Consider the following 12456-nt stretch of genomic DNA (forward strand, 5'->3'; position numbering starts at 1 on the left):
AGCTGGGACCACGGCCGCCCGACACCACCCCAGCTAATTTTTTTTTGTATTTTCAGTAGAGACAGGGTTTCGCTGTGTTAGCCAGGATGGCCTTGATCTCCTGACCTCAGGTGATCCTCCTGCCTCGGCCTCCCAAAGTGCTGGTGTTTGTGGACTACTTTTGAGGGTCACCTGCTGTGAAGAACTCACACACTGGGACTGGAGTGCAGGCGGACCCCAGGGCCCAAGTACTGCCAGTACACACCGCTGGCCAAGACTAAATGGCCAAGAAGCGGGAGGGGGCAGAATTGGGCAGACAGGGGAGGTAGGGGCAATTGGGAGAGGTGGGAGGGGGGAGGAGGAGATAAGATAGTGCAGAAGGGGCGGGGGAGGGCTTTCTGCTGAGCCCAGGGCCCTTGTCTGACGTGCAGCTGAAGGGAGGTCCTGCCAACTGTGACTCAGTGTGACCTGTTCACCTCCCCTCTCCTCCCTTCTTCTTCCCACCCGCCTTTCGCTGGGCTGTTGGAGCGGATGCCGTCACCTCCCGCAAGCCTTAGTCCCGGAGGCCATCGGGCCTCTTCGCTCCTGTCCAGCGGCTGCTGCATTCCTCCCCCACCTCCCCCAGTCCCCTGTGGCCCACCTGCCTCCTTAATCCAGCCCTCAAGTGGTCTGGCCATCCCCAGATGGCCTCCAGTGGAGTCTCTCCTGCTTTGAACCCTTCCCCGGCTCCCCATCACCATCCTGGCAAAGTCACCCACGTAGGCTGGGCGGTGTGTGGTTCTGCTTCTGTTCCATTCCGAGTCCTGCCGTTCCCGGCAGGCCTCCTGCAGGCTCACCAAAGAATTCACCGCTTCTCCAATGTGCAAACGGCTGCGTGGGGACTCCGGCTCCGGTCTCCCCAGGCCCCACAGCCCCGACTGCCCTCATCCCTACCATCGCTGCCAACGCCCTCCCCGCGAGGGCGTTTCTCCCTCCTCCGTGGGCCGTGCCTGCCGACTCGGATTCACCCACGTTTCTCTGGAGCCCAGCGCCCGGCCTAGAACCAGCGCGGGAAGAGCGTGTTCTCTCCAGTGAGGCCCTGTGGAGTCTGGCTTTTCTCCTGGAGGGCGGCTGGTGCATCTCGGGCAGAGGAGGCTGTGCTGTCGGGAAGACGCTGCATGGGAGGGGACAGCATTGCCAGACAGGGAGGGAGGTGGGGCTGGCTGGTGGGGACGGTCCAGAGAGGGTCAGCCACTGGGCCAGGGTCACAGGGCAGTTTGGGGCAAGGCCAGGACTTTGACCCGGGTGTGTCTCACTCTCCGGTTTCATTCTTCAGCCATTCTGGGGGCCGTTGGGAGAGTGAGGGGGGTGGGCAGGTGTGAGTGGTTGGGTCTCTGGTGCCCCTAAGAGGCCAGGCTCTCAGGACACTCCAGGTAAGGGTGATCCTCCCATTGCAGGGAAAGAGAGGGAAGGAGGGGGAAGGAGGAGGGGGGGGGAAGGACAGGGAAGGAGGGGGAAGGAGGAGAGGGGGGGAAGGACAGGGAAGGAGGGGGAAGGAGGGGGAGGAGGGACTGGAGTCTGCCAGTGTCCTGGTGGGAGCAGGCCTGTCTTTGATGCTCACAGACCCCCGGGGAGGGCCTGAGTCATCGCCTAAACATATTTAGCTCCTTTCATGTCCCTAATAAATCCATTTCTCCAGGTATTTCACACCTGCCAGTCGACCGGGCTGCCTGCCCCCATCTCCTGTCCCCTGGCAGCTCTGTGTGCCAGGCCTCAAGATGGAGGGGCTCCTCTTCCCCAGGTACCTGGCAGGGGCCCACCCTGCCTTCGCCAAGTCCCGCTGCCTTGGCCTGTTCCAACCCAGAGCCTCTGTGCCGGGCTCGTCCTCCCTCAGGCTGGGAAGGCTCCGTTCAGCGTCCACGTTACTGGGGGTCCCATTCAGAGCTTCACGCAGCCAGAGCTGCGGCCTCGGAGCTGCAAGGATGCCGGCACTGTGCACACAGCCCAGCCCCAGCCAGCACCCAGCCTCCCTCAGCCTTGTATTGTCTGGCCCACTGGGGCTTGTGTTTGGGGCCCAAGGGAGTTCCAGAAACACCTTGCCTTGACCTGTCTCCTTACCCTGTCTCCTGCTGGCCCTACTGGCTGGAAGGCTCAGGCCTCCTCTTGGCTTATCTTTCCTGAGCACCTCTTCCAAGAAGTCTTCCCAGTTCTCCCTGGCTGCCCCACTGCCCACATGACTCTTTCCTCTGCCGATGGCCCCAACCTGTTTGTAGCTCCATGGCCGCAGGCTGCAGTCTCCCTTCTGATCATGATACTAGCGCTTACCTGTGCAGGAGCGGCCCAGTGCTGCTGTGGTAAGCATTTTACACACACACACACACACACACACACACACACACACACACACACTCTCTCACATTTACACACATTCACACATACACATTCACACATTCACACACACGTTTACAGATTCACTCACACATATTTACACACATACACACACATACATACATTCACACATACATTCACACACTCACATTTACACACATTCACATATACACATTCACACATTCACACACGTTTACATTCACTCACACATATTTACACACATACACACACATACATTCACACATTCACACACTCATTTACACACATTCGCATACACATTCACACACATTCATACTCACATTTACACATTCACTCATTCACACACATTTACACACATTCACACACATATTCACACATTCACACACACATTTACACATTCACTCACACATTTACACACATTCACACATACATATACATTCACACACACACACACACACACATTTGAGACAGTCTGGCTCTGTCACGAAGGCTGGAGTGCAGTGGCATGATCTTGGCTTACTGCAACCTCTGCTCCCTGGATTCAAGTGATCCTCCTGCCTCCGCCTCCCAAGTAGCTAGGGCTACAGGCATATGCTCCCATGTCCGGCTAATTATTTTTGTATTTTTAGTAGAGACGGGGGGTTTCACCATGTTGGCCAGGCTGGTCTCAACCTCCTGACCTTGTGATCCACCCACCTTGGCTTCCCCAAGTGCTGGGATGACAGGCGTGAGCCACTGTGCCTAGCGCATTTTACATATATTTAATTATCTGCATTTTGTAGATTAGAAACGTGAGGCCCAGAGAGCTTAGGAAAGCTGCTTCAGCCACAGTGGAGAGGTGAGCTTCACTGCAGCTGTCTGGGTGGCCCTTGCCGCTGTCCCCCGGCCCCCCCCACCCCCCGCCGCCGTGCCCTCTCACAGTAATGGTGTTTGTGGCACCTGCTCGTCTTCCTCCCCCGCCTCCCTCCTGGGCCAGGAGCTGTGCTGCCCCCGTGCCTGAGACCCTTGAGACCCCCCCTTGCCTCTGGAAGTCCCCTTCAAGGTTTGCATCATGGAACTCACCTGGCCCCACCCCTCAGGGAGGAAAGTCCCATCCAGAGAGGGTAAGCAACTCGTTTGGGCCCCACAGCCAGAAAGCAAGAGTGTGCAAGTCTCCCAGCGCCAGGCCCGATACCAGCCTCAGCAGCGGTGACTGTGCCCAGCACCCGTGGCGGGAAGGCCCGTGCTTGTGTCTATGCGTGTCCCCTGGGCTGCTCAAGTCCTCGGGCCCCGGTAGACCAGGTGCCTCTCCCGGGTCAGCCCTGGGCCCCGGCTGGCTGCAGCGTCGAAAGCTCTTATCCACGTGAGGTGGGAGCCCCCTGCTGTCCAGAGCGAGGAGCTGCAGAGTGGCAGGAAGGCGAGCAGAGATGCCCTGGGAAGGCTGCGCGGGGGTCAGTGAGTCAGAGCCCAAAGCCCCAAGCTCCCGGCGTGTGACATGGCCGCTCCAGGTATCCCGCCTCCTCTGGAGGCATCAACATTCTCATAGTTCTGGAGGCCTCCGGACATTTGCACCTGCGGATGCTGAGGGCCCTTTATCAGTTACCTTCAGGTGAACCAGCAGTTATTATGCACCTACTGTGTGCTGGGCACTAAGCAGGTGTACACTCTGGCCCACAAGGAGCTCACGGTCCGGTGCGGGGCTGACATGATGTGAGCTCACGGCATCAGCAGGTGTGTGTCCTGTGTCCGGCCTGCTGCCAACACGCAAGCACCCTCCTCAGAGGAGCCTCCTCTCCGCCCAGCTCAGCCCTCCTCTGCCCGCTCTGCCCCCTCTGGAACAGCATGTGTTCAGGACTGCAGGAATGTGGGCCCCGTGCAGGCAGGGACTCTGCCTTGTTGTACGAGTGCCTGGGACAGTGCCTGGAACATTGCTGGTGCTCAATAAACGTTTGTGGGTTATCAAATTCAAGCTCCTCCATTACCCGCCAAATGCTCCTTGGAGCAGCAGAGCCTGCACTCCAGCAACGAGAACTTCCTCCTCACCTCCCATGGCAGCAGCTCTTCTCTGCCCCTTTCCCTCCCTCACTCCCTCTCTCCCTCCTTTCCTTTTTCTTTCTCTCTCTCTCTCCTCTCTGTCTCACTCTGTTGCCCAGGCTGGAGTGCAGTGGCAGGATCTTGGCTTACTGCAATCTCTGCCTTCTGCCCAGCCAGTAGCTGGGATTACAGGCATGCGCGGCCATGCCTAGCTAAGTTTTGGTGTTTTTAGTAGAGATGGATCTCACCAGGTCGGCCAGCCTGATATCAAACTCCTGACTTCAGAGTCAGCCCACCTTAGCCTCCCAAAGTGTGGGGATTACAGGCGTGAGCCATTGTGCTTGGCTCTTTTTTTTTTCTTTGGAGACAGAGTCTCTCTCTGTCACCCAGGCTGGAGTGCAGTGGCGCCATCTCAGCTCACTGTAACCTCCGCCTCCCAGGTTCAAGCAATTCTCCTGCCTCAGCCTCCAGAGTAGCGGGGATTACAGCCGCCCGACACCACGCCAGCTAATTTTTGTATTTTTAGTAGAGACAGGGTTTCACCATGTTGGCCAGGCTGGTCTTGAACTCCTGACCTCAACTGATCCACCCGCCTCAGCCTCTCAAAGTGCTGGGATCATAGGTGTGAGCCACCGTGCCTGGACGGCAGCGGCTCTATCTTTAGGCAGCACTGCCTGCTGGACAGTTCTTTTGCCTTTTCCTGGGTATGACAGAGCCCACTCGCCTGCCTCAGCTCTGCGGAAGCCCCACTGGCTGTCCCGCCTCTGGGGATGGCTTTTGTGCAACGTGGCAGCCAGCATCCCAGGGACGGGGTACCGGGGCCCTCTGAGTGACCAGCTCCCCTGCCTGGCCCTCCTGCCCTCCGCGGGGACAGGGACAGAGGTGGAAGGCCCGGGCGGGGTCAAGGTGGCAGCCTCAGTCACACAGAGGACAGAGCCCACTCATGAGTTGGATCATGAGTTTTATTCTCTTTTCGGAGTGACTCCTAGAACCACCACTCATGCCCAGAAAATCCATCCCCTCCGTGATGGAGGAAGCCGAGGACCAGCGAGGAGACGGGAGTAGACTTAGGGAGTAGCTGGTGTATAGGGGCAGGACAAGTCTCTGAGCCCTGACCCCAGCCCAGCGCTCCTTCCACCACCCCGGCTGCTCCTTCATGAGCCAATGAGGCGACAGAGGCGGGGCTTAGTTCACAGGCTGACAAGGATCTGTGGATGTCCTCAAGTGTCCTGGCAAGTCTCCTCCTGTAGATGCCCAACCCAGACCTTGTCTGGTACAACGTCACTACCAGGTGCTTGCACCCCTCCGGAGACAGGAGTCTCACCACCTCACGAGGCCGATACTCCATCCTGAGCCTGTGGAAGGTGTCCACGTGTAGGGGTGGGTGGGGACGGGGAGGGGCGCCTGTCGAGCTGAGGTTCCTCTGGGGAATCCACCTGCTTCTTCCTCCCTGACTCAGGCTGGCAGTGGGGCAGAGGCAGCCACATTTCCTGCTCCCCTGCCAAGGAATTTCCCTCCAGGGGCTCCCCCAGGCCTGTGTGAGGGGGCGAGAAGTGCTTCCTGTTAGTGGACTCCTCCTCCGGGCCAGGGCTGGCTGCCTGGGTACCGGAAGTCGGCTCTACTCTTGACGATACTGCTGCAGAGGGTTCCGAGATGCTGGGACCTGCAGGCTGCCCCTCATCACCATGGGGCTGTTGCTCAGTGGTCTCGCAGGGAAGCTGTGGCCAAGACTCTTGTCTCTCCAAGCATGGGCTCTGTGTTACTTGCTGGCTCAGCCACTGCCTCCAGGCAGCCCTCCTGGTAACCACAGTGTGCAAAACTCTCTCTTCTTGGCTTCTTGGATGGAGCGCCCATCTTGCTTGAATCCCATCTGTCTGGGATGTTCTCCATCATTTTCTTGAGGGTCCCTCCTGCTCCTCTCCCCAAAATGGACATCCTGGAAGGTGGAGTCCATAGTGCTCTTCTCTCCCCCTCAGCCTTGAATCCAGAGTCTGCCCTGGCTCTGTAAACAAGCGCTGCCATCTCCAGCTGGAGGCTGGGCACAGGGCTGGCAAGACCCGAGACGTTTTCAGTCCCAACACTACAGTTTTGCAAGAACTAGAGAGTGGGCATGACTTGGCAGAGGGCACGCAGCAAGTCAGAGACGGAGCTGGGACTGAGCCTGCGGAGTCTGGGCTCCTAGGGCAGGTCCTGGGGTTCTGTTCCCGGGTGCTGTCTGTGGGTCTGAGCCGTGTGCGCTGAGCTCTGCTCAGGCAGGGTCAAGCCCAACCTGAGGACAGAGCAGGGGCTGGCAGAGAGAATTTGAGCAGAAGGAAGAGCCTTGCCAAGGAGAAGCGGCACCCAGGGACCCCACAGCCCCTCCTGCTTTGAGGGCTGACAGCATCTCAGAGCGCAAAGAGCTCCTTCACAGCTGAGGGCACTGGGGCCCACAGAGAAGAAGGGACGCTGCGTTCTGGGCCGGGTTTCCTCTGGCTGCTCTCCTCGCCCCTTCCTGTAGCGCACGGAGGGCATGGGCCTGCAGCTGGGTGCCCAGGCCAGGGGACCTCATTGCTGGACCCTGAGCCCGCTGTACCCCCCACCCACCCTCCTGACCTCTGCTTTCCCATCAAGAGTCAGCTTGAGGTAACGGGGGAGCACAGTGATGTCTGTGGCCCAAAAGAGTGCCTGGGGCGGGAGGTGGGGCCAGGCACGAGGCCAGGGACTCCCAGGATGACCGGCCCCCAGGGCTGCCTCCAGGAGTCTCACTGCTTGCTGGCGATCTTCTTCTTCCGAGTGGAGACCAGGTCATAGAAGGGGACGCGGGTGATGCTGGCTCTAGAGTGAGGGTAAGAGGAGAGATTTCAGGGCTGGACTGGCCGTCAAGGGAGTCTGGAATTCCAGGGCTTCTGTTAGAGGCAGGAGACTCCCAGGGATGCAGCAGCGGAGAGGCCCGATGGCCCCAACAGGCCGGGTGTGGTGGCTCACGTCTGGAATCCCAGCATTTCGGGATTACAAAATGCTGTCGGTGGCACCTCAGAACCAGACCCTACACTTTGGCCTTCCTCACCTAGCCACCCTCCCTATTTATCAGTCTGTGGCTCCCCAGTGCCCCAGGAGAAACGGAAGCTCTTCACCACAGTGGCTGTGGCTTTGCCATGCTCAGCAGTTCCGGCTCCCACACCGCCCAGCCTCACCTGGGCTCTGGGATGTGATGCAGGCGGGTGTCTGCTGATTGCCCACACCGGTCCTTTTCCCTGCAAGTTGAGCTTGAAAGCCCTTTCCCCCACCCCGACCAGGTCCTTCCCAGGCTACTTCGGACCCTGATGCCAACAAGAGCAGTCCCCAGGCAAGAGGGGGCAACTCTGCGCTCTATTCTGCACCAGCGCCACCCACCGGGCCTCTCCCTTCCCTGTGTCCTGGGGCCTGGCCTGGTGCCGGGCACACAGGAAGTGCCTATGGAACACAGGTGGAAGCAATCAGCAGGCCAGAAACAGGAGGGAGAGGCTGGAGTTAGCCCCCTTTACACACAAGGAAGCAAGACTTCAAGGCAGCAGGGCCTTCTGGAAGGCGACGGAAAGCCGTCCCGGCTCTGGACGCCCCTTACCGGATGGCCTCAATCCACTGGTCCCGCTCCTGGGCGCTGGCGGCTGAGACGCGGTAGGACTCGTGCTTGCCCTCCACCACCCTGCCGTCGCTGTCCGTCTTGCAGGCCTTGATTTTCTGGCCTCGGCAGCTGGGGTTGTAGAGCTCCAGGCAGAACTGGGAGGCGGCCAGGCACGGCGGGGAGAGAGGGAGGCTGGGTGGGCTCTGCAGGAGGCTCAGAGGCGCCCTGCCCCGCGTGGCAGCCCCACCCCATGACAGGTGAAGGGGCAGGAGCTGCTCCCCTACACTGAGCGCGCTCTCTGTGCCAGGCTCCTGAATCCACCATCCTCCCTGCAGTCCCCACGTGACACAGGGGCTAGCTGAGGTTCCGAATGGAGCAGGGCTTACTCAGGGTCATCCAGCCAGTTGGGGTCTATGGTCAACTGAGGACAACCACGCCCTTGGACCGACACTGACCTTTTCCCACTGTCCATGGCCCCAGGAGGGAGAGGAGGGCAGCCCTGAGCTCCACGGAAGGTGGGAGGGGCACAGCCTGGCTTCCAGGGAGCCCAGCCTCAGGCCCTCTCCCCACACCCAGTTTAGGAAATTCCCCAGTGGCTCCAGCCTTGGGGACCCCCCACCTGGACACCTACTGGCTTCTTGGGGTCGTCCACCTTCTGCACGGAGAGGTTCTCAAGGGGTATGATTCCCCGTGGCTCCTTGTCCTACAGTGAGAGGGGAAGGAAGGTCACGGTCACGGTCAGGGTCAGGAAGCAGACCTTGAGGCCCAAGGGAGGGCGTAAACGTGTGGGGTTCCCCAAACCCAAAGAGGGGCGTGCTCGTCTTCGGAGACTGTCCAGCCATGGGGGTGGAAGGTAGGAGCGGAATGTGAAGAGCTCTGGCCAGAAGTCAGGAGGCCCAGCTTTAAGCCTGGGCTCTGCCTAGGACCTTGGCCGGCCTCTCCTCTCTGTACCTCAGTTTTTCCCATCTGTAAAATGGGCATGGAGGGGAACCGAACGATCTCAAAGGATCCAAAGCTGTGTTATTCGACTGCTCGGTGGGATTTGGGAAGGGGGTTGTGTGGGGAGAGGCGGGGGCAGGGGAAGGCCCAGGGGACCCCTGCTCACTGTGGTGGTTGGGAAGGGGCTGTGCGGGGAGAGGCAGGGGTGGGGATGGCCCAGGGGACCCTGCTCACTGTGGTGAACTCGAAGTAGTAGAGGCAGTTGTCGGTCAGGATGAACCAGCGCCGTTTCCACGTCTTCACGCGGCCCCCTGTGGGAGCCCAGTGCAGCAAGTAGGTCAGTCCTCCTGGGCCGGGGACACAGATGCTCTCCCCTGGACCCCCAGCTGAGTGCCCTGACCCTCATCCGCCACCCTTCCCCCACCATCCCTCCCTCCACATCTATCCCTTTCTCAAACAAGAACCTTAGTGGCTCCTGTCGCCCCCGGGGCTTCCCTGGAGCTGCTTGAGCTGGTGCTCAGGTCACCTCTGTGATCAGGTCCTAGGTACGGTCCTAGGAATGGCACTCCCTGCTCTCTCTGGCTGTCATAACCGACAGCTTCATTCCTTAGCCTGCTCCCTGCCTGGCCCTGTGCTGAGCACTTCATCCTTCACTTGCCAGACGCTGGGCTGGAGGTTTTAAAAAATGTCATTCATCTTCATAACCACATATGAGGAGGGGACCATTGTGAACCCCATTTTACAGATGGGGAAACTGAGTCATGGAGCAGTTAAAATCATCTGCCCGCGGTCCAGCAGCAGAGCTGGGATTCGAACCCCCGTGTCCTAGTTCCAGAGCCCAACTCTTGGCCGCTTGGCTGCACATTTAACCCTCCCAGGGATCATTATCCCCATCTTACGGCTACAGAGGCTGAAAACCTGACCATCAGCACTTGGGTGGAGGAGCTGGGGTTTAAGGGCTGTGTGACTCTGAGGTCCCTTCTCCCATCCAAGTTGGGATTTGTAACGTAGAGCTTCTCGGGGGCGGACAGTACATGGCTGGGGCAGGACAGGAGGCTGAGCCTCTGGAGGAGGATGGACGGGGGTGTGGTGTGGAGGGCTCGGGGGCTCCAGGGGTACTGGGCAGGATTGGCACAGGGCTGGGTGGACAGGAGGTGCTGGAGGCTCAGTGTTGCTGGAGGCGAGCCAGGCTGAGACCCCTGCTTCAAGATGAGGCATCTGTCCCCGCCTGCCCTGCAGGCGCTGGCCCCGCCTGGGCTGTCCCTGCTGGAGAGGCTTCTGGGAGTGTGTGTGGGAGGCAGGGGCAGATGGCCGGGCACTGGGGTTCCCCTGCTGGACTCTGCAGCCACCGCTACTGCAGCACCCACCCCAGCTGCTCCCTGCAGGGTGCAGGCCCTCCCTGCCTCCAGTCAGCTTGAAGGCAGCCTCCCCCTAAGCCACATCCTGTCACCCTTCCTCCCCTCCTTTAGGGACGCCTAACCCTCTGCTCCGTCAACTCTGCCCCTGGCTGGCTGCGTGGCCTCAGGCAGATCCCTGACTTCACTGTTGGGCTGTGGGTGGGACAGCACCGTGCCTGAGCTCAGTGGGCTCTGAACCAATGGTAATCCTCATCATCACGTATGAAGAGGGGCCACTGTGAACCCCATTTCTCCCCATTCCTCTGGGGAGAGAGAAACAGAACCGCCGCTGAAGCGTTTGTCAATGAGTCTGTCTGCCTCCCGCCCCGCTTACAGCTCAGCCCCCCTCCCCTGGCTCCCTTCCCTCTCAGGACAGATGGGTGGATGGGGGAGGCAGACAACCTCTCGGGGGCAGGAGACCTGGGGCTGTCCAACTCCCTCTCCCAGGCTGCACGCGGGCCTCGTGTCAGCAGTGTGCCTGTGCGCGCATGAGTGTGCATAGGACGTGTGCCGTGTGCATGAGTGCCTGCAACGACATGTGCCTGTGCGTGTGAGTGTACACGCGACGACGCGCGTCTGTCAGCCTCTTACCCAGCTTGAGCAGCCAGCCCTCCCGGTCTGGGTTGAAGAAGGTGTGAGTGAGGTCATTGCCATCGTCCTCGGGAATGGAGAAGGGCTCGCTCTTGATGCTGTCGAAGAGGGTCTGCCCCAAGAGAAGGGAGAGAAAGACCTGGCTGTGAGTCCGCCCGCGTCCAAGGCCTGGCCTGGCCTGTATGGCCCTGAGCAGGTCGCTCACTGGCAGGCACACTCTTTCCTCACCTGTTAGCTTCTCATGGTCCCTGGTTCCCTCCCTTGAGCCTGGGCCTGGCTCTGCCACCCGCTGCCCCCGTCATGCTTCCCTCTGTGCTACTGCAGGGCAGAGGGAGCAGGGGTCAGCCCCTCACACACACACATATACCAACATGCATGCGTACACACACACACGCACACTTATACAAATGCATGCTCACACACGCACACATTCACACATACCTGCACTCACATGCGCACATACTTACACACACATACATGCACGCTCACACACACACGCCCTCATACATGCACATGCATGCATGCTCATACCTCGTCACACACATGCATGCTCACACGTACTTACACGTGCACACACATATATGCACACACATGTTCACACACATGCTTATGCACACATGCACGCTTATATACATGCAGGATCATATATACATGTACACACACGCCTTCATGCTCAAACACATGCACCCTCACACACGCTTGCTTACACACATGCATGCACTCATACGTAATGCAAATACAATATACATGCACGTTTATATGCATGCTCACACACATATGCAGGCTTGCACACACAGACACACACATGTACACATCCTCTCTCTCTCTCTGTCTCTGGGACATAGCAATCTTGGCAAAGGTTATGGGAGGAGGGTCCTCTCCTGCTTAGGCGCAGCAGCAGAGACTACAAGGTACACCTTGGGTTAAGGGGCCACTGAGGAGCCACCGGGGAGGAGGACTGGCCACTTCGTGTTGAGGGGCCCAGCTGAGGGAGAGCCCAGGGTGGGAGGCTGGCTGTGACTCTCAAAAGCCCCTCTCCTAAGCAGACCTGTTCTGGACGGGCTGGGGAGGGGCCTGGGGAGTTCCCAGAAAGCAGACTGCAGCTCTCCACGGAAGCCCTTCTGGCAGTAAGAGCTGGTGAAATGTGGGAGAGCAGCTTTGTAGGGTAATGAGCTCTTTGTCCCTGGAGGTAAGTAAGCCAGGTCTGGAAGTTCCCTGTGGGCAACGTGTGGCCACTGGTGCCAGATCACCCGTGTGCTTTGAATCTCCTGCCATGAGACGCTGTGTTCTGTGAGCAACCTGCCGAGATTGCCAAGTGTTTGGAGAACCATTCTAAACTGTGCATACTTCTGCTTACTAAAGGCAAACGCAGCGCTGCCTCCGAGGATGAAATCCTTTCCTTTCGCTGTGTGTGTGCGTGTCGCTCGCTGCTCAGACGTTTCTGCTCAGACGCTTTCTTCGAGATTTTAAATGAAAATTCTCAGGAGTTTGATTCTCTCAAAGTTTTAGAAATGGGGCTGTCTGGTTTTTTAAGATCCTTTCTGACCTCAAGAACTCAGGGGTCCAGAGTCAGGGGTGGGCTGGGAGTGACTTCCCTGGGCTCAGTCT

At 59.0% G+C, this 12456-nt stretch overlaps 1 protein-coding gene across 5 annotated transcripts in view; it reads right to left on the reverse strand.

Moving 5' to 3' along the window:
- Positions 1-4384: 4384 nt before the first annotated feature.
- CYTH4 (cytohesin 4) overlaps positions 4385-12456 on the reverse strand; it is a 35636-nt gene continuing 27564 nt past the window's right edge. For 4 of the 5 annotated variants that reach the window (XM_074391303.1, XM_039463293.2, XM_074391302.1 and 1 more), the window contains 5 exons: positions 10849-10960; positions 9095-9207; positions 8553-8624; positions 7922-8076; positions 4385-7152 (listed from right to left, as the gene is read on the reverse strand). In XM_074391303.1, the coding sequence (XP_074247404.1) occupies positions 7080-7152; positions 7922-8076; positions 8553-8624; positions 9095-9207; positions 10849-10960 (525 nt within the window). In that variant the 3' untranslated portion in view covers positions 4385-7079. The remainder of the gene's footprint in view (positions 7153-7921; positions 8077-8552; positions 8625-9094; positions 9208-10848; positions 10961-12456) is intronic. The other variant, XM_039463294.2, reaches the window with a different exon arrangement.

The sequence above is a fragment of the Saimiri boliviensis genome, chromosome 21 (assembly GCF_048565385.1).
Source record: "Saimiri boliviensis isolate mSaiBol1 chromosome 21, mSaiBol1.pri, whole genome shotgun sequence".
NCBI classification, from domain to species: Eukaryota; Metazoa; Chordata; class Mammalia; order Primates; family Cebidae; genus Saimiri; species Saimiri boliviensis.